Raw genomic sequence first — 23,015 nt, 5'->3', positions numbered from 1 at the left:
CCAGAGAAACCCCGTTCCTACGCTCGCTGCACTGGATAAGAGACTCGCATGAGGAACGAGCGAGCAGACAGCAGTATCAGCGAACGCTCTTGTCATTCATGTGCTGACCTGCTGTAAATACAAAGGCAAATGGAGACTTAAAAATGATACTGCCCTTCCCCCAGCCATAACTTTCTTCCTGCAACCTGTGGCTCTTCCCCAGCAGAAGAGGCGGCAGGTTTTATCGCTGCCATAGCAACTCTGCTGTCAGCCCGTTGGCTTGGCAACCTCGCGGCAGCAAGGAACGCGCTTCGCCTCTGAACTGTTCTTAGACTCACCCGGGTTATTTTTTTCAGGTTGCGGTCCTAAATGCTTACTTACTGTTCGATTTAACAAATTTTGCAATAAAAAATCCTATACAGTCCTTATTTGCCAGTGAAATCAGATCATCTTCCCTGGAACCTTGCAGAGAATTAATATCCATTCCTTGCAACGTCGCAGCAGACGGATCAAATCTCTGCAGCAGCTTCAACTGATCAAGTGACAGTCCAGCTCCCCTCATGCCTTCTCCTCCAATATGAGGTTCCTTTTTAAGTTACAAAGAAAAAAAAAAAAAAAAAAAGCAAAGTTCTTAAGTGCCCTAACTGTATTCCACCGAGTATATGCAGCTCTGCCTTACTGTTAAGGTGGAAAGCCAGGTTTATATCATTCACACCAGGGGAGGATTTAGAAGTGATGTGGCCCTTCTTTTCTTGCCTCCATCAGGCCAAAATGTATACCAGCATGGATACAAGGTCCAAAGTAATTTGAGGAGGTGGTGGTGCACCTAAGCCACTTTAGCTTAGTAGTTTAGAGCACTTATTGAGGACAGGTACACAGGTCTAAATCAATTCATTACGCCAAGGACTGAAACATGACAAGAAAGCTGCTATCACCAGACAACAGTAAGTTCTAACAGTTTTAGGTCTTCACTTTTAAATGATGCAGCACTTCTGTGTACTGACTAATAGCTATGAGGTAAGCCAAAAATAGTGACTCCTTAGCCAGTTACTAATATACTCAGTAACAGTAGTAGAAATACCTGAATTCACATTCAAAACTTCAAATGGAGAGACCAAAAGCTCAAATCCAGAATAATTTACTGCCTGAAGAGGCATCATTTTGGAAGATGATGCAGCAGAAAAATCTGACCTTCAGTTTTCCTATGATGTCATGTAATTAGATGACCAGGTAAATGGGACTACTGTTACATGTGTATGTATATGAGGCAGAGAAAGAAAGAAAGGAACAGCTTAGGTATCTGAATTCAGGAGATGACATTTGGCATCAAAATCCTGGAGAGGAAAAGGGCTTAAAATCACAGCCCTCTTCTCAGCATTTCTTGTGAGTAGCCTTGACTGCTTTTTATTTAATAGTGATTCCTGGGAAAATCTAATTCCTAGCTGGATTGTTCTTTCAATGCATTCAGTAGGGATGTAGGGCAAAATGTGCAAAACCTGGCATAGCAATATCAAAAATAGATGTCCTTTGTAAATCTAGTCTAATATAGTCTATAATGCAGCCTACAGAAGAGCATTTTTTGAGCCATCACACTTTGCTAACACATGAGCTCACCCAGTCAGCACGTGATGCGAGTTAGTTGCTTAACTACATACAGTGTGCTGTAAAGCTGGGCACCCAAGAGGCTGGAGCCTCAGTCTTTCTCTTCCTTTCCTTCAGCAGGATTTCAGTGCTTTCCAGTCAAAAGGCAAAAATAGGTGTCCATTGCAAACTGACTATATTATATTGAGTATATACATACAAAGGTAGCCAGGGATACTGACTTGAAGTAACGTAATAGGAGGATGGAAAGGTAAAAGTCAAGGGAAAAAAGTATTACACAGGGTCAAGCGACTTGCTCAAAGACAGACCAACTGTTTCCTCTACCTTTTCCTTTTTCCTTCCAGTCAAGTTACTGCATTTAAGCTGATACACAATATCTCCTATGTAAATCCCTAAGAGGAAGTAAGCCTGCGCAGACAAAGGATCGCTGCCATGCAGTAACCTGCACCTACGACATCACCACCTATGGCTCCATCTCCTGTTTTTTCTGTACCGAGCATGATTCCAGGATCTGCGGCCAAAGTGAGAAAGTGGGAGGCAGAGGACTGGGTATAAAGCAGGTGTGCACTGAAAGACTGAAGAATATGGGAAATACATAAAGGAGCATGAGGTAAGTCAACCCTAGACTCCAGTTTCCTGTTTGCTGGAAAAGATCACCTTAGCTTACATTATCGAGGAACCAGTTATAAGATACTATAAACTATCTGTGGATAAACAATTCAGTGTCATCTCATCTGAAATATACTATACGCAAAAGCTTATTTTTTACAGATATGGCATTTGTGTATGAAAAATAGTGCTTTGTTCAAGACTGATATTACCAGTGAGAAGTCTATTAAACCAGAATTAATCTTGCATTTGAGTTCATAGGGCTTGTGTTTTGCTTTGTCATTCTATCGAGAACAATATTTATGCTGTAAAATGTGTGATTTCAATTGAAATAGCTGGAACTGAAAAATTCCTAGTAAACGGATGGTGAGAAAGCAGGCAGAAGAACCCTGACATACAAATCTTTTAAGAAAAGCTTCAGTTCTGTTAAATCTTTAGCAGCCTTCATATAATTTCTCATTGTACATCTTTTGTACGTATTTTTTAATTTCAGTTAAAAGATGCATCTAAATTTCGTAAGACAGACACAAGTCATCACAGAACACACAAGTAAGCTAAACGGGTATCACAGTTAGACTTTTCCTCAAGGCCATAAACAACTAACCCACCCAACTCACCACATCAACAAAGAGGAAGAGGGACACGTATGGTCTGATGATAAACTCTCTCAAGGTACTAATAAAAGTAACAGGTTTTTTAAATGTATGCAGTATACATAAAAAATTCTAGTATCTCCCTATATATTACCTCCTCCCAGACATCTTAATGGTAGACATTGACTCCAAAAAAGACAAGGTACTGAGCCTGAAATAAAGTTATTCCTTCATTCCTTTAAGTAATGCAAAAATAGCCCTCATACATATAAAATCTTCCTTCCTAAAACACAAGGTTCTTTCCATTTATCTCCCATTCTTTATGCAAGACTTCACTACTTCAGTAACGTTAATAAAAAATTTTTCACCTCGTCTGTGAATGTGCGAAACGAGAAAATAACATATATGCATTAAAAAAAGAATTGTGAGAGAAACTGTAACCTGTCCGAACTATCTTTTGTCCCTGTTGTGTTTTAAAAAACTGTTGTGTAAATCAAAACAACCACAGTACACAGTGGGAAACTACTTAATGTTCCCTAAATGAAGCTCAATTAAAAACGAAAATAGATTTAAATGAGCCTCAGAAATCCTTGTGTTAGTTCTATCCACAGCAGTTAAAATTGTCTGCAGTGAAAAAGAGATTTATTGACAGTAAATATAGCGTGTTAACCTTACAGTGCCAAAACAAGCTCACTGGATTGTGTGAAGTACTTGAAAATACTATTACCTGTGGCTGAAGCTGGAGGCATGGAAAAGTTTTCAGGGCCCAAGCAACTTGTTCCTCATTTTCAGAGAGTGTAATTGTACATGTACTATATACTAAAACACCTCCTGGCTTCAGCAATTTCACTGCCTGCAGAGAGAAATAAACAATAGTTCAGCTTATTTTTACATGTAAAGACTTTCACATGAAGCAACATTAACCAAGAAACCATTAAGCTATAATATTAAAGCTTAGCACTTAATTAAACTCAAACTTTCTAAAATAGGCATTAGGATACTAATTGCTCTCAGGGAATACAGTAAAGGATCCCACAAATTAGAAAGGTTCTTCTTTCCAAATCAGCATTATTAATGCCATTGAGATGATTCACCTTATAAGATTTGTTATTCGTACAGTTCTGCCTATCCCAGACAGATTAGTTCTGTGTTTCATCACCTGCTGCCAACCATGCATACGCAATATTTTTATCAGTGATATTAGATGTCAACTATTTCCACATATTTGGCATGGAAGCTGTATCTATGCTGCTTTCTCAAGCAATTCAAGTTCACTTCGAATACATATAAAACAGATTTAAACGAGTTGCAGGAAATCTTATATTTCAGCATCAGAACAAGCACACTCCTACTAGCATGAAAAGTTGTAATATGGCCTCCTGGCTTTGTACTCCATCTCATATTCTATATAGTACCTCACAGCACCACTGCATGGGAGTTCTGTGCAGCAAACTTACCTGTTTTGAGAGCCTGTGCTGCTGTAGAGAAAAGGCTTTGACCTGCTCCATGACTTAGAACCTTGTGATTATTATAAATTAAACTTGATTAAACTGAAGGAATAAAAAAAGGGTTTTTGTTTGCTGTGGCTCACATGTCCTTTTCCCATGCTCCAGTGAATTGACAACAGCTATGGTGGAGCTGAGAGGTTAACTGAATCCTAACACTATCTTCTTTACTTCTCTGCTGAAAAGGTAGGGAAAATGAGACACTGCTTTTTGGTATGAAGCTGCAAAAGCATTTATGTTCAATTTAGCTTATCTACTCAATGATTAATACATACCACCGTGAAAAGCTTGCGCTGTAGTGGCTGATAAGAAGTCACTTCCTTTAAAGTCAAGGAATAAGCCATGTTTGGTCTCTGTCCCATCCCACTACATGGAGCATCAAGAAGAACTCGATCAAATGACTCTGGTAAGAACGGAGGACCTTCTGGAAAAAGCAGTTAGCAATATAAAATGTGGCTGTTTCTATCCTTGAGACTTCACCATACATAAGGAGAAACTGTTACTGCTTCCTTGTCATAAAACATTTATGTTCTATAGATGGTGTCTGCAAAAGTAATCTCAGTTAGAGACTAGTCTCAGCACTGCTGGTGGTAGATTTCATCTCCCAGAAAACTAAAGAGTTTTAGTTCTGTTTTTTTCAAACAATATATGATCCCTTTAGGCAATAATATTTTTTAACCTTAATTTAATAATTGGAAAGTAAAATGTAAAAGTAAAGAAACAAAATGTTGAAAGACGATTGGTCAGAAGTGCTGGGTACAGAGTTGTACATATAGGCTGTAATGAACCACAGTCACCTCATAACTGAGCCAAGTGTGCAAATCTTTACTGAGAGAAGCCTGTAGTTAACCATTAAGACTGCCTTAAATAATAATAATTGGACTGTCTATATGATAATATTTCTCACGATGCATATATATCTGTAGAAAATAAAGCACTTCACAATTACATGAAAGATTACAAGTTCTAATGTGTGACACATGCTGTCTCGGCAGCAGAGTAATTCAGTAAACAAGGATTGTGAAGACAAGAACAATTTCTTAATGTTACCTGGATAGATAAGGGAATATGTAACTTCTCTATGCAGAGCCTATCCTTTCATCTGAATCCCACTGGTTCAACAGCCCAAAAGTTTCTATGCCCTTAGTGCTAGAGAGACTCCTTAGCTCAGCATCACCAAGACAAAAGTGGCTCCATATGTGTATCTGTGAGTAACCAACCAGGAAGAGAGCCATATATACGCTTTACCTCCTTTTCTCCTTCTGTTCCTCAGATATTCAAGTTAGGTCACAAGTGAAAACAAGTGGGTGACTTCACACTACTGCTAGTTTGTTGCACACTACCTAGCTTGTTCCAGCACTACGAAATGAGTGTATTTCGGCACTGCTGATTTATCTACCTCTGATCCATTACTACAACATTCAAAATATGTCACGTCTTACTTGCAGGGATGTACAGAGAAGCCTTCATGATCTCTCGGAATTACAGCTAGCTCTTGTTCAGCTGTATAAGTGCTATATACCACCTACAGTATTTTATGTACATAGAAAGACTATTAAGAAAGTACCTTTATTCCTGCAAAGCAGGAATAACTGCAAGGCACAGGGACAAGAGGTGAATTATGCAACCTGATTCCTAATTAGGCTGACCAGTGACTGGGACAAAATAGGGTGATAAGGAACAGCATACTTTGCACAACAAACTAAAAATAATCACGACAGCAGATACCCTTTAAATCGTTCCATCATGGGAACAGAACCAGTATCATAAATACAGCACTTCAGAAAAGCAAGTGAAATGAACTTAAAATAAAACACTGTGCCTCTATAGAACTTTCCCCTGGACAGCTGAACAAACATGAATGAACTAAACCTTGCAGCACTCCTGGGAGTTAGGTATTAATAACCCCATTTTACAGATGAGGATTCTGAGGCAGAAATGCCAAGCAATTCTGCAAAAATATTTTTTTTCTCAGACTAAGTCAAACAATTCAGAGTACGGGGTTAAACATTATCATGAAAGAAGCTTTAAGACTTCTTCAATCTTTGATGTTATCTGGGAATGGAATGCGTTTCCTTTGAGCATATTAGGTTGTGATATGGACACAGTCTGAGTTTTGTATTTGCTTCATGGAGAAGCTGATAATCACAAAAGAGTAGAAATAAAAGAGCATTCACAGTACTGAAGCAACCTAGGTATCTGGCAAAATTTCAAGGACATGTAGACCTGTGGCAGGTTTAATACTATTAGTGCAAAACTGATTACTATTTTCTTCTAAAAGCTACTGCTATCAAAGTTGTTTACCTTGTTCATCCTCTCTCTTCTCAACTGAAAGTGCCTTTGTTCCGTCATAACAAAATGCCTTAATGCAATTCAACTGTAGCAATTCAGAATTCTCCTTAATTTTTTTGACCTTCTTAGCTATCTTGTCCATGGCTATTACTTCACCCTGAAAAATAAAAAAAGAGGTTTCACTCATAGAATCATAGAATACCAGGTTGTAAGGGAACTCGAGGTTGATCTGGTCCAACCTTTCTTGGCAAAAGCATGGTCTAGGCAAGATGGCCCAGCACCCTGTCCAGCTGAATCTTAAGTGTCCAATGTTGGGGAATTCACCACTTCCCTGGGGAGATTATTCCAATGGCTGATTGTTCTCATTGTGAAAAATTTTCTTCATGTATCCAATCGTAATCTCCCCAGGAGTAACTTCTACTCATTACCCCTTGTCTTTTCCACGTGACTACTTGTAAAAAGGGAGTCTCTATCTTCTCTGTAGCCACCCTTTAAATACTGGAACATGGTGATAAGGTCTCCCCTAAGCCTTCTTTTCTCAAGGCTGAACAAACCCAGTTCTCTCAGCCTTTCCTCATATGGCAGGCTTCCCAGTCCTTCAGTCATCTTAGTGGCCCTTCTCTGGACCCTCTCCAGCCTGTCCACATCTTTCTTGTATAGCTGAGACCAAAACTGAACACAGTATTCCAGATGTAGCCTGACAAGTGCTGAACAGAGTGGAATAACAACTTCTTTATCTCTGCTGGAGATGCCCTCGTTGATGCAACTCAGCATCCTGTTGGCTTTCTTTGCCACAGCAGCACACTGTTCGCTCATATTGAGCTTGTTGCCCACCAGGATCCCCAGGTCCCTTTCCACAGAGCTGCTCCCCAGCTAGGTAGATCCCAGCCTGTGCTGCACTCCTGGATTATGTTTTCCGAGATGCAAGACCTTACGCCCATCCTTGTTGAACTTCATAAGTTTCTTGTTAGCCCACTCCTCCAGCCTATCCAGGCCTTCCTGCAGGATGGCTCTCCCTTCCGAAGTGTCCACTTCCCCAGTCAGTTTGGTGTCATCAGCAAACTTTGTCAGGGTACACTTGATCTTCTCATCTAAATCACTTATGAAGATATTAAACAGCGCTGGGCCCAGTATTGATCCCTGGGGGACCCCACTCATCACAGCTTGAAAAGAAGCTATTTACCACCGCCCTCTGGGTTCAGCCTGTCAGTTTTATCAGAAGCATAGGGATTAAATGGATGTGCAGTTCCTGATTTCCTCGCCTCCCCCCATGAGCAGTGTAATGAATGAAGCTTAGTTTTCCCTAGAGAATTTTGTTATTCTTAAATCCACACTCCAGTAGGCCTTGTTCTCCCCTATTTTCCGTGATACCTGCATTAGCCTAGATACTAGCCTGAAGCTGTGTGTGTTCTGACTGGCACTGGCCGGTTGACACAGTCGCTCCCTAAGGGACCCTATAATGTCTGACTTCTGGCAAGTGGGGTTTTTTGTTTGTTTCTTTTTGTTTGTTTTGAACTGTTTTACTCAGCACTAAGTTAGGTAAAAATGTAACCATTTGAAAGAGGGCAGAAGTCTCAAATACATGGAAAACAGGTTAACAAGTTTTAAATTTGGATGGAGATGGTTGAAAACGTGATCACATACAGCTCAGTTTGGAGGAACGATGCCCACAGCCATGCCTCTGGCTTATTCAGGCTCATAACACACTATTATACTTGCAGTAGTTGTCACTCAAGTTACTTTGGGAAATACGGTAAATACTAGAATAAATTTAGACATGGTGGGGGAAGGGAATCACAACTATACGTCACGCCTTCTATGTAAGAATAAGATTTCTCTTTTTCTCTACAAGATAAACCAAAACAGACACACACCATTATATGCTACATGAAATCTGTAAAAACAAAGGAAAAAACATTTTCAGTAGCATCAGTAAAATCCAGAACAGTAATACTACCTTCAAAAACCCCAAAGACCAAAAACCTCTACTAGACTTGCTTTAGCAATTAGAACCTGCTGAGAAAACATGACAACTTTTTCCTACTTGGTGATAGCTCTGAAGGGGCTTATGGAAAGGCAACACGACAGACAGACCGTGTTTAAAAAAAAAAAACAACAAACCAACAACAAAAAAACCCCAAACAGTAAAGATAAGCTTTTCACTATATGTCATGTTAGCAAATATGTAGGTCAAGGACTGAGAAGTAAAAAAGGATTTAAGGTATGTCAATGGTGTCCAGCCTTCAGCTACTGTGAGCCAAACCACCTCTTACAGGAGCACTTAATGACCATGTGCCACTGCTCCTCCCTTGACACCATTAAACCTATTGCACATTATTTAGGTAGGAAAAGACTTTTAAGATCATTGAGTCCAACTGTTAACCTAGTACTGCCAAGTCCACCACTAAACCATGTCCCTAAGTGCCAGATCCATGTCTCTTAAATACCTCCAGGAATGGCAACTCAACCACTTCCCTGGGCAGCCTGTTCCAATGCTTCCAACCCTTTCAGTGAAGAAATTTTTCCTAATATCCAATCTAAGCCTCCCCTGGCGCAACTTGAGGCCATTTTGTCTCACCCTAGTGCTTGTTACTTGGGAGAAGAGACTGGCCTCCACCTCGCTACAATCTCTTTTCAGCTAGTTGTAGAGAGCGACAAGGTCTCCTCTCAGCCTCTTTTTCTCCAGGCTAAACAACCCCACTTCCTTCAGCTGCTCTTCATAAGACTTCTGCTCTCCAGACCCCTCACCAGCTTCATTGCTCTTCTTTGGACATGCTCCAGCACCTCAATGTCTTTCTTGTAGTGAGGGGCCCAAAACTGAACACAGTATTTGAGGTGGGGCCTCACCAGTGCCGAGTACAAGGGGACAATCACTTCCTAATCCTGCTGGACACACTATTTCTGATACAGGCCAGGATGCTGTTGGCCTTCTTGGCCATCTGAGCACGCTGCTGGCTCAAATTCAGCTGGCTGTTGACTGACACCCCCAGGTCCTTTTCCACCAGCCAGCTTTACAGCCACTTACACAGACATACTAGAATTGATTGTGCTTGAAAGTTAGGATTGTTGCTAAAACAGCAGATGTGCTATACATGTGCTCTACTGATGGTATAAGTCCTTCTGAGAGACTCTGAGAAAAAAGAACGAGGTGGAAGACAACAGTTCTTCCCCATGTGGCCCATGCCAGCCACTGCCAGAACAACTTCCTGAAAGATATCTGGAAAACAACAGTGGACTAGACTGGGATCCAGATAACAATAAATTCTCAAGTTTTAACTATTCCCAATTCCTATTTAAAAGCTCTTAGCCATACAAGGTAATTTTACATTTCAATTATCTCATCTAAAAACAATATATTAATTTTTACAATTAAATCATGAAAAAAATATAAGATTGATTCAAATATTTCTGAAATGTTAATGATTTAATACACTGTCTATGGAAATTTAGTACAGAAAGTCTGTGAATGGAACTTAATAAAAAAGCAGTGCAAATTTACTAAAGGAGCAAATGTTTTTTTCATATCTTAAATTAAAATTATATACTTAGAAAAGGAAAACCAATTCAGATAAATTTCAACATCTGTATTCTTAATCTTTACTACTTCAGCTGGAGGTAAGCAAAATTAAAATATCTAAAATGACTAAAGTAAAATACAAAGTTATACAATATGTACATATATAGATGGAAAAAGTACAGATGTAAATAAATCCATAACAGAAATACATGCTTTTACAGACTTCCTTTATTTATCACACTGAAATTCTTTACTGGAAGCTCTATAAATCTAATAAATGTCTAATGACTGTCTAATGCATGTTTGCAAACTCTCCATACTGAAGGGATGAACACTTCAATAAGTAAACCGTCACAGAACTGACTACCTGTCTTTTTTAAATACATTCTCATCATTATTGAGTGCACCTTCCCATTAATGCACAGACAACTGCTGTAGTACTGCATAATGTAACTGCAAGATTTCTAAATAATCATCTGATATATTCTAATAACCCTATTCCAACAAAAATAATAATTCCATACAAAATTTTTAGAGGAAACATTACACATTTTTTCTCTTTTTGCTAGAAAAGAGTAACCTGCATTTCTGTCTTCCATTTTACATATAGCAATTTCATACATAGAAATTGTTATTCCTATATCCATATTCTTTTTGGCTTGTGTATTATTTTCCTTTGTCTTTCTCTAAATGTTTTCTGTTTCTTCTCATATTGTTACTTTCTCATAATATATTTTTAATTTTGTAACCTTTTACCTTAGAATGACAAATTCAGACTAGAAATTCAGTCTAAAATAATATCTGTACTGCATAATTAATAATTTTTACTGAGAAGAAAGTTAATTGGTTTAGGAAGTTTTTAGTATGTTTTTGTATATGCAGTCTTTTGGCACACAGTAGTAACCCCTGATTTCCATATATTCTCAGCGTATTCATGCGTAACTTTGCCTTGCATGTTACAAATTCTTCGATTACAAATAAATAACATTTAAAAAGTGAAATAAATCGTTTTTCAAAAGGTCAATTTGCAGCAAATAAGGTTTTAAATGTGATGGTGACTATTTGATAAACACAGTCTGTGCCTATTTCAGTCACTCTTATGTGTAGCACAATACATATTCTGGTAAGCAGAACGTTCAAATAGTAATTGTTTGATGTTGTAAATTATCTGTGCATTCTGACAGCTAAGTGAAGTAAACTGTGCAAATAAACAGTGGTCAGACTTTCTTCACTCATACAGAAATGCTCAATAATTCCTCTTACCTGATCATGCATTAATGTTGCAAGATGGGTTGTTTTTCCTCCAGGTGCAGCACACATATCCAAAATTCTCTCTCCTGGTTGAGGGTTTAAAATATGGCTCACAACCACAGAAGGCAAGTTCTATCATAAAAACAAATATGGGAAGTTTATGTCCTGTATCAAGTCCTATATTAAGCAATGACAAACTCAGTGAAACAAAAATTCAATCAGCAGTGAAGATACCCATTATATTGCTGTCAGTTTCTTAACAGAAAATTAACTATTTGGATTATATTAAAAAAAAAAAAAAATAGGTCAGAAGTCTCCAGCAGCTCCTTTTTTATTTAAAGCTATATATGACTATCTATGACTGAAGTTTAAGGGTTCGAGACTATGGAAACTACAGTGCTAAAAGTCAAAATAAAAGAAGCTGATGCTATCACAGACACGGAGCAGCTCTATATATTACAAATATTTTAAATTGACCTGTTTATTGGAACATTTACTGTATGAACAAACTGGTGTAGTATAGTAACAAACAGTAAGGAGAACAGGCAGGAGTTTAAACTTGCTGAATTAAGGTAGCAAGAAGCTGAACTGCACTATTAATTGCATAACAGAATCGTATAATCATATAATCGTGTAACAGAGCAGATGCACTGAAGAGAAATGACATTCAATAATTGTGCACAGCACTGCACCTTACACAAGACGGAAATATTCTGAAAGATTCTCTTCTAACTTGGTTCAACATGAGGGTATAAAAACCTTTTAAAGTTGTCTTTACTACCTGTTGTCTTTGGTTAGCACAGTTTCAAGTTCCATAACACAGTGTTCAAAAAAATCAAAAATAACTCATCGCACACGTGGCAAATTCAAGTAAAAAAAAAACAGTCTCAGAGGGTCGTGATCAATGGCACAAAGTCCAGCTGGAGGTTAGTCAACAGTGGTGTACCCCAGGGGTGGACACTGGCGCCAATACTGTCTAACCTCTTCCGCGGGGACCCGGGTAATAGAACAGAGTGCACCCTAAACACGTTTACAGAGGACACAATACTGGAAAGAGTGGTTGATAAAGTGGAAGGTTGTGCTGCCATTCAGAGGGAGCTTGACAGGCTGGAGAAATGGAGACACAGCAATCTCATGAAGCTCGACAGCAGAAAGGCTAACTCTGGCCCCTGGTGCACCCCACGCACCAACACAGGCCGGGGCTGCCTGGCTGGAAGGCAGCCTTGCAGAGAAGGCCCTGGGCATCCTGGTGGACAAAAAGTCGAATATGATCTAAATTCCCATGCGCACCAGTCTCTTAAATAACCTGTCTCTAACAATTCTGTTCCTTGAAAGCAAGTACTGTGATAAGCTGAATCAGGGAAATAAAGCCTCTCCTTTACTGCAGGCCACGAGACAATATGTTGCTTGATAAACTACCCCTTGCACACACCAGAAGACAGCATTGATGCCGACTTAAAAATAGTAAGATCAATTCCAAACAGAATACATGCATAAAAATAACTCATCTGCTGGACTGACTCTTCTGACAAAATAAATAATGACTAAGACAATTCACTGTAACAAAGCACTTACCTTACTGTCTGAGAGACAGTTATACAAATCAAATGAGGAGATGAGAGTTATACAAATCAAATGAGAGACAATATCTCTGAACAAGGGTTTATTTGAGTTAAAATTTAAATTTGCTTGAAAGATTAAAATAACTTCTTTTTGAAGGCTGGACAGCTTGATTTTGTTTTAAAACTTGCTGCTAAATATTCATATTTATACAAAAAAAAAATCCAATACCATTGTTGTCACACTAATTTTCTTAGAAATCTAATTAAGGTGTTCAACTTATGTACTTTAAGTCAGCAAACTGAAATCAAGAATTTTACCTGATCTAAGAAAACTAGAAAGTTTCACGATTTCATCATCCTATGATGAAATATAGCACAGGTGGCCAGTTGTCATGTCTGACTATTGCTTTTAATTAGTTTTATTGTGGGGGAAAAGGAGTATAGGAATCACAAATATTAAAGATGTGAAAGGAAAAGCTAGCTTGAAATAAGCTCTTAATTTTTACAATAAAAACTAAACAAAATTTGTCATGCTTTGGAAGCTGTGCAGTTTTACATAAGAGGTAGTGTAAGCTGTGCTACTGTAAGATTTTCCATGGTTATTTTGTACAGGTGGATTTTTTTCATTAGAAAAAAGAGATATGGATTTTCTCTTCAACTGGAAGTCAACCTAATATTTGGAGATTTTCCTGGTTATCTACAGAAGGAGGTAGCTTGAAAGAGGCTCACATTTCAGAGCTTATGGACAGATTCCAAAACTTAAAAGTGCTATGCAGAGTATCTGGGCAAGAAGAATTTCTAAGTTTTTCTAATTTTTTAAGTGAATATCTCTTAAGTCACTTCGAAGTCTCTTATCATATCTCAGACACAGTATGATTAAATCACCTACATGTAGATACTGATTTCATTCTAAACACTTTGTTTTCTTTAAATCCAAAGAGTGAATCAGGTGCCATAATACACAATGTATATATAAAGTATTAATGTGTGCTTAGAGGATATTCATTATTCTGCAAATAGTACAGACTTTTATTTTTGTAACAAACATACCTGTAAAAACAAATGACTAGGGAGCACATTGTCAAACGAAGGACTAAGGTAGACTGGCTCTATCATTTTTATGCCCATCCCACTGAAAAACACATAAAGAATATTTCAACTACTCAGATTTATAATTTTAACAGTATTCAATTAAAATCAGTATGCTTACAAATAGAAACTTGAAACAATAATTGTACAAAAATAAAAGCACTAATAAATCAACTAAGAAAATTATTTTTACAATTTTGTAATCTGTTATTCTTTAAAATTACATCATTAACTTGGGTAAACCATAACAAAAAATGTACTACATTATAAATTAGAACTATCTGTAAAAATTGCATAAAGCAAATTTAGCTTTTTTGTACACAAGACAAACCGAGATTTAATCCAAGTCTTGATAACGTAAAGAAATGCATAAAAAAAGATTTAAATATCTTAATTTCAATCCATAACTGCTTTTGGCTAGCCACATACACACTAGGGCACTGATCCTTCTTAGACCTTCCCTCCATTTTTCTAGACTGTCTGAGATTTCAGTCAAACAACTAAAGAAATTCTATTTCAAAAGTCTTACAGGAGCATTGATTTGCCTGCAAAGCAAAGGTTTGAACTTAGAAGCAACCTAAAAGTTTCAAATATGGATGAAGTTCTGACACAGATCTCATTAAGTTAAGAAAAAAGTATAAGGAAATGGACAACAATAAAAAAAAAACAAGAAAAAAACAATTCTGAACCTGAAAACAATAGATTACTGAAGATAAAAAGAATGAGTATTATTTTGCATATGCACTGCACATTCCAACATGAAGTAGGAAGGATATGAGAAGGCAAACTTCAGATTTAGTGTTACATACTGCCATCCCGTGTCATCAACTCAACAGGTATATCCTACCACTACTTCTACTATCTTTAAGCTCTAACAAATCAGAAATCCTCCGACAATGTAAACTTTTTTACTAGATTTTTTGTAGTTTGTCCTTGGGATGTAAAGTCTCAGTCATTAATCTGATGTCCATGCTGTTCTATACTGCTTTTTGTATGTGTTTTAGATGACAGAAGAGGAATCATAGAATTGCTGAGGTTGGAAGGGACCTTTAAGATCATCAAGTCCAACCATTAACCTACCCTGACAAAACCACTTCTAAACCATGTCCCTAAGTACCACTTCTACCCTTTTTTTAAACACCTCCAGGGATGGCAAATCCACCACCTCCCTGGGCAGCCTGTTCCAATGTTTAATAACCCTTTCAGCAAAAAAATTTTTCCTAATATCCAATGTAAACTTCACCTGGCATAACTTGAACCCATTTCCTCTCATCCTGTCACTTGTCACCAGGGATAAGAGGTCAGCCCCTACCTCTCTACAACCTCTTTTCAGGTAGTTGTAGCGGGTGATAAGGTCTCCCATCAGCCTCCTCTTCTCCAGGCTAAACAACCCCAGTTCCCTCAGTCGTTCCTTATAAGACTTGTCCTCCAGACCCCTCACCAGAGGAACAAACCATATGCTTTGGCAACAAAATAGAAAAGCGAGTAATCTTGAAACAGATAACTAACTTGGCAAATGCTATTAATTTTTTTTAAGATATCTGACCTTATGTTCTGTCCCCTGCCCCACCAAAAAAAGTCCCAACAAATATTTTTAGGAGATGGAAAAATTGACAAGGCTGCACTTTGGTTCCATCCAAATAAGAAAGTGGTACAGAACAATTTACCAAAATGCAATTTTGCCACAGTGAGAATGTTTGTCACTTCTGTTTGTTCTATATTGTTGAAGCCATATGCTAATCATATATTCTGAAAAGGCTCCCATTTATTTCCTCCTACCTCTCAAGAAAACTGATATCTGGATACGACCATGAAACTAAATGTTGAGACTACTAATACTTACTGTAGTACTCTAATCATAATTGCCATCACATTGCCACTACCTTAATTGTGAAGTTACAGAAGACAGCAGGAGGCACAATTCTATTATATTCCCAGAAACTAACACTTCCCAGAAAATACTGGAACTCCCATCATGCAACAGAGGTCTCGGTCAAAGCCACCCCGTGGTTCCACATAGGGTGCAGAACATTTCAAAATGTCTTCCCATCTTCTTCCTTCCCTTTGCAATGTTGTAGGCGTAGATTGCAGTTACTATGGACTTACTTCAATGGGCCACTTGAACTAAAGATTTCACTGCGACTCAGTTGTGAAATCCCATTTCCGAGGAAAACTTTGACTCCTTCAAATTCTTTGGCTCCTCTTTTACATTTCCCTTCAATATCTGAATACACTGAGACCAGATCTCCAGCTTTCATAACTGTGCAAAGAACAGAAATTTTGAGATTAATATTATACTTGACAAGACAGCGGTAACTAAATAATTTAGCACTTTCTGTAGACTACTAACTTCAACTCCTATATCATCATAGCAAAACTTAAACTTTCTTAAGTAATCAAAGAAAAAGATTAACTGATATTAGGCTTTAAAGCGTACATGGTGAACAATGGCTACCAAATGACTAGAGCTATTAAGAGACCCAAGGTTACAAATCAGACAGCATGTCTTGTTTCCCAAGAGGCTAGACAAATCTTCACTTTATTTTATCACCACAGGGTCACCCATAAGTTTTAGGGACACTCTTCAGGATTCAGTCTTCTGTGCATGCTCCCAGCGCACACGTACATCAAACAACACTGGTTCACACTTACTGTACAAAGACAATAATACTAAATTTGTCTAATGACCTCTCAATAGTTAGGTAGAACATAGCTATACCTGCTTTTTTGCACACTATTGTTTTGAAACAAGTGATTATATATCCTTGTTGAAACAATGTTTCTGGTGCGGCTCTTTTCCCTCTAAGGCAACTGCTGTTCTCAATAATCCTCTAAAAAGGTTTTACCTCTCCAATTAAAACCCTCCAGATCAGTAAAGTATGCAAATATACACCAAATCTAGAAGTGTAGTCCTAGGGACTTAACAATTTTCTGACCTAGAACAAAAATAGATGGACAAGGAGGATGGTTTAGCTGATTTTGTAAAACAGTGAGCAAGCTCTATGCACTGACTGGCTGAAAAATATTCTTAAAAATAAAGACCTCCACTGACATCAATAAACAATTTTCCAAAATTACGTTTCTGATGTGTCTGACTGGTGGGTGCAACCAGAAGATATGTCAAGTAAGACTAATGATAGTTCAGCTTCCCAACAATTATTTGAACTGTATTTAGGAATCTTTTTTTTTTCCATTTTCAAGTGGCCTCTGAGTATGCACAAATACCCTGGAATTCTTTAATAGTAATATTTGTTGGGTAGCCCCTAAACATTTATTTTTTTGCATAGCTTCTTTTTACACAATGTGACACAAAACATTATGTGATAGCCTACTGTTTTTGTCTGCTTAAACTTCACTGAACAAAAACTTGCAACTATTTAATTCTTCCATCAAGCATATTTGCCAATGATTTTTTGCAGTATTCAAACATAAAGGATTTTATTTCACTCTCTGCTGACAATCATCCTTTCAAACTGCATTACTACTGTGTACAGTTCTTAAGCTTTTTGTAGTTTATATTGGCATTCTATAAACATAAAGCTTAGAGTCTGATTAGTTAAATTAGACTCAAAGCCCCTGATAATTAGTCTACCCTCATTCAGGTTGCAAGTTCAGTGATTAAATGTCTATTCTTGCTATACTCTTTTTTTTTCCCTAGTTAGACCATCTGTGCTTAATACAGCCTTTTTATATTTGGCCTCAAGTGGGGAGCATGCCTTTTTGTTTTATTTTCCTATCTGCAATTCCCCTGAAATGTTCCTAAAGTTTTAGAGTATCTTTTCTTTTCTTTGAATTGATGTTGCATGGATAATTACATGCAGCAATTATGATAAATCACTAGTTGACTCAAACAGGGATTTGAATATTTATAAGGTTGTCTAAAACAGCAGTTTCAACAACTGCTACAGCAATATACTTATTTCATTATCAAGTCCTAAATTGAAAAACATTCCTGTTCAGTGAATTGGACTTAAGCACATGCTTAAAACTTCTTGAAGGTTTTTTCCCCCAAAAGGGAATGAAGTTAAGTGGCTAGATAAATGCTTTCCTGAATCACTTTGTTTAATAATAAGAACCATGATGATTAGTAGATGTCATGACAAAAGAATAATGAGGTGAATCATCCAAATTTATACTGTTTTCATGTAAAGTTAATTTGACCTTTAAATAAAAAATAAATAGGCTGCTGAACGCTACACATGGATATGTAGATTTTTTTATCCTGTCTCACAGGCATTGAAACAAAAGTTTCCATTTCTTAAGAATAAAGACATTAAAATTGAGGATTTTTCTCATAAATAGAAAAAACCTTTTTACTAGATCTCTCATACACAAACCATATCAAATGAATCGCCAATGGATTAAAAAAAGAAAATCTGTTTTTTTAGATCTGTAACTTAGAATCTGACAGGATGATGAAGGCAAGGAGCTTTGTGACTGCATGAAGAAATACCATATCTGGAAATAGTATCTATTAAATAATTAGCAAACATCCAGTTCCCATACCAATATATCTCTTGTAACATTCCTTTTATTATTTCTTTTTTCTTTTGAGAAGACTGGAAAGCAGCAAACTTCTGTGAGTTTATTCTACTGAACATCCATGGTAAAAGTTACAATATTCAGTAGTAAAAAAACTGTTAAAATGCCAGGTTTTACTTTGAACATGCACTTTAAAAAGACTGTCAAATGAAAACAAGAAACCGAAATCCCTGAGAACTAATACTTCAGCTAGGAATTGCATATGGAAAAATGAACTTAAAACAGGCCAGGTGAAAAATAACTACACATAATTTATTACCAGTATAACGCAAAAATAGGGAAAACCTCCCCCAAAAGCGAGAAAAAAAAATATTTATCATAACTTACAACTATAAGATTAATTTCAACTGTGAATGGAAAAAAAAAATTATGTCACTCATTATTGGAAATTGTCATCAAAGGGGGACATTTTTTCCTTCCTCTTTACAACTTAACTGTGTGTATTTAGAGAACTCTTACATCTTGAGGTAGATATGATTCCAGGGACATAAACATGTGCTCCTCGAAGTACTGCATATCCACAGTGGGCTCCAACAATGACTTCAGATGCATGTTTTTTTAAATCTTGCCTAAAAATACAAAATGTAGTTCAGTTTACAAAAAAAAAAAAATACGACCCCCCCCCCCCCCCCCCCAAGTAAATTCTAGTTCACAAATACTGGTTTTGTCACAATATAATAGAAAAAATAGTTAACTATCATGTATTACATTTAGAAGATTTATTTTCGTTCCAGTGGAATCAAAGGTAAGAGCCAAGAAGGGCACCAGTCCTCTAAATAAAGCAGACTCAGATACATTCTGCCACTATTATGAACCTGACACAGGAATACAAATAAACTATACTGGGATGGAGAAATAATCCTCTATCCCTTCCCAGGCCGTATGATTGTAAAGTGACTTTTTTGTGTTCAACAACTGCTAAGTACTTCTATAATAAATGTATAACCAGGTGCAAGTAACTTTGCCAGTAAGAATTCTGAAGATAGTTACTTGAACTTATTAAAGTGAAAATTTGAACATAAAAAGAACAGAATGTTCAGAAAAGGATGCTACAAAAGAGAGATAAATGTGAAGAAAAAATAAAAGCATTAAATGCTCTTTCAGAGTGTGCAGCGTTTACAAACTAGTACTACTTGTTACCAACCTCTAGCTAATCATAATATAAACTGAATGTGAAGTATGTTAGTCTTCATTATGAACAAGATACTTTAAATAAAATGTCTATCAGCGAATTCAATAAAATAATGAAGAAACTCCATAGGGGCGGACACAGATGCAACATGGGAAATATCCAAACATATCTTAAGAATGAATAACGAATAGGTATTTTGTCAGCAATAAAATTGATTCAGGAATCCTCTGAGCATTATTGATCCAGTCTCCCTAAGTCTTGCTGTGGACTGGATTCCAGTGGAAGAAAACACTGCCTGTATTTAGCTATTTTACCCTCTAGTTCTATATTTGACCACGAAAGTTTAGTTTTTCTGTCTGCCACCTATCTGGCTTTCGAGAGAGGAGGTACTTATGTCATATTTTCCCTATAAAAAGTTAATCTCATAAATAAGGAAAGAACTCTCTCTATGTTTTCTTATGTCTTTTAAGGACTAAAACTCTGACCTGGTTTAGGATGTGGACTGTCCACTAAGTGTTAATATAAATGATGTTGTGCTTCATTTACAGTTATCATAATTGTTTAACAAGAAATTTTTGAGTAAAATAAGTGTTACAACATTTTAAGGTTAAAGACTAAAAATTTCAAACCTGGGTCCAATGACAGGAATTAATAAGATGTCCTGGAGTTTCGGGTGCTCAAGAACTGGAACACATAGTCCTTTAAATTGCTGTTTCATTAAAAAACATAATTATTAAGCAATACTAAAAAAAAACTAATATGTAAGTACTTAATTAGACTGAAAACTATTTTTTCATTCAAAATTTATAGCTGTAGAGTAACAAAAAAAATTTAGTGAAAACAGTTAAGAGAAGTTTGGAAAAACGTGTGTACGGACACACTCCATATTAAAAACCCTGGTGTAAAAGGCTAAACATTTCATAAATTGAGAAATAACAAGGCCACAAAAGGATTCACTGAGAACTGACTTCAGGGAGTGGGACAGTGTTCTGACACTCCTAACCCTACCCGGTTTTGCTTTCTTCTGGAAGCAGGTTGTGTCTAGTTGTCATCAGATCACAGTAACACCACCAGAGAATCTTGGATCTAATCTGTGTTATCATTTTGACATTATTAATTATAAACCACGGTTTAACTCTCCTCATGTATTGCCCATCTTACTTAATATGCCAGAGTGGTAATACTTTTCATTTTTCTTTTCAGCTTAACTTTTATTGGGTACTGAGACCTGAGTTGTGCATATAGGTGAAGAAAATGACAGCTTGCCATTTTAAAACTGTTCCTGGACTTTGAAAAGACGATGTCTTCTTGCCTGAGCCCTCTAAAATATAACCCTAAAACATGCAATACCATAGACTTGTTTGCATCTATTAAATAAGTATTTTCTCTTAAGAAAGACAACAATCTATGAGCATACTTTTGTTAAAAACTGTTATGTAGTTTCCTTTTCTAATATGACCACAATTAAAAATACAAAAAGTTTACGAAAAGCCAGTCTTAATTCAGTTTTCAGCAAAACATTTTCCCTTGAAGCAAAATATCATACTGCAATACCCATTTTCAGATTTCTACAATCAAGCTAAAATTAGCATAAGTCATTACCATTCCAGCTAACAGAATACTGTCAAGAGCCTCTGCATCACAGAAATGTCTCGGCTCCTGTCATGCAATAGCTCCCTGTACACCCACTAGCATTAATATTTTACTTAAAGAAGAACTGGAAGTTTTTAGATAGAGTGAAGATGTAGCACAGAGTTTCAAAGTAATCTACTTCTTAATGGCTTACGTATTATCAGATAAATAAATGTTTAATTAAGGTAAGTAAAAATCCAGAAAATTATGTAAAGATTAAAAACAGGTTAAAAAAAGAAAATACCGCAGCTCCAGGGCATCATTCTGGCTCCAGTTTCTAAAACACACAGATCTCACTTCCCTAAACAGTTTGTAGAACGACGCACACAGCCATTCTCTTTTAATCTTAAATAAAAATGTTCTAACTATGCTGAACACAGCATACTGAACTATGCTTTTTTCTCTTTCTACCATCTTCTCTAGACTTATGATGCCAGTACAGTATTTACTACAGTACAACCCCAATCCTATTTAAGGTCTGGATCTGCCATCTGGAAAAGAGTTAGTTGTCTTTTCCCTTCTGCTGTTGCCTTCCTTGGATGTATTGGATGAGGAATACCACTAGATAATGAATCTTCAATTAACATTTAATGCTGACAGGAAATCAATATGATTGCTCAATGTTAATACTAGTGGACATGTATTAAGTTAAGGAACAGTTTCCAGTAATGAAAAGCTCTCATAATCAGGTAAGAGATGAAATATCCTGATATTTTTGCTGTAACAAAGAAAATGCACAAACCTTCTGGATTTCTTCAAACAGCAGTTTTTTCACATGTTTCACTGAGGCCAAGTGGGTATTAACTCTAACGGTTGTGAAAGATGGTGGATGAGATAGATGACTTAACAGAGATTGATATTTACTCTCCACCTCCTGTGTACCTAAAGCAGAGATAAGCTGAAAGTGAAAGAAGAGATTTTAAAATGAGTATTAAGGAGATTCACACAGAAGCCTCTTGCTCAGCGCAAGAAAAGCACTGAATAAACACTCTGTAGAAATGAAGAACATGGTTTTGTGTTGTGCAATAGTGAGGCACGTCTACGTCTGGAGGTCTAATTCCAGTGAAAACCTCATAAATTTCTTGAAAGGACTTGTTGGAAAAACAGTCATATTAGCAAGATCATTGTACACAGGCGGCAGCACGTACCAAAAGTAACTGCTAGTGAGCTCTGTGATACTGTACAAAGAACAGTCCTAAGGAGATGGAAGATTCAAAACTATGAATTAATAACTCTTATGCCGATACACAAAAACGTCAATTTTCTGTCCTTTGACATTAATCATTCATACACTGTCTACAGTATTTTTGTTTCTGCACTGGGGTATTTCTTGTCAATATTATGTGGATAATAAGTGGTTAATTTTCTATGTGATCATACTTCAGTGGGATACAAAACTGAAGTATTCGATTTATGCCCACTTTAGTTTAAATATTTTTACGTTACTTTGAGCCAACAGGCCTAAAGAATAATTTTACATTTTAAATAGAACTATGTATAAAAATCTGTGACTAATGTGAAGACCATAACTTAGTGTAAGGTATTAAAGTCACACAAAATATTAAATCCAAGGAACATTTACACTGTTCAATAAGTGAGTATTTGTTGATGATTAGTAGTATCTATTCCACATACCTCGTTATTTCTGAACACTTTGGTGAGATACTCTTCAACTTCACGTTGGAAAGAGATTTTGGGGAAAAAAGACAT

At 36.8% G+C, this 23,015-nt stretch overlaps 1 protein-coding gene across 1 annotated transcript; it reads right to left on the bottom strand.

Moving 5' to 3' along the window:
* Positions 1–23,015, bottom strand: NSUN6 (NOP2/Sun RNA methyltransferase 6; the record flags this gene model as incomplete). Its single annotated transcript, XM_082479449.1, has 11 exons — positions 1–565; positions 3,511–3,636; positions 4,564–4,712; positions 6,593–6,737; positions 11,361–11,480; positions 13,961–14,042; positions 16,106–16,259; positions 19,001–19,110; positions 20,303–20,382; positions 22,048–22,203; positions 22,941–23,015. 11 exons carry the CDS (start codon positions 23,013–23,015, stop codon positions 353–355), a joined length of 1,410 nt encoding a protein of 469 aa, XP_082335575.1. The 3' UTR covers positions 1–352.

The sequence above is a fragment of the Vanellus vanellus genome (assembly GCF_965231255.1).
Source record: "Vanellus vanellus genome assembly, chromosome: 2".
In the NCBI taxonomy this organism is placed as follows: domain Eukaryota; kingdom Metazoa; phylum Chordata; class Aves; order Charadriiformes; family Charadriidae; genus Vanellus; species Vanellus vanellus.
Note: the sequence above shows the minus strand (reverse complement) of the source record. Positions and strands in the feature narration are given on the sequence as shown.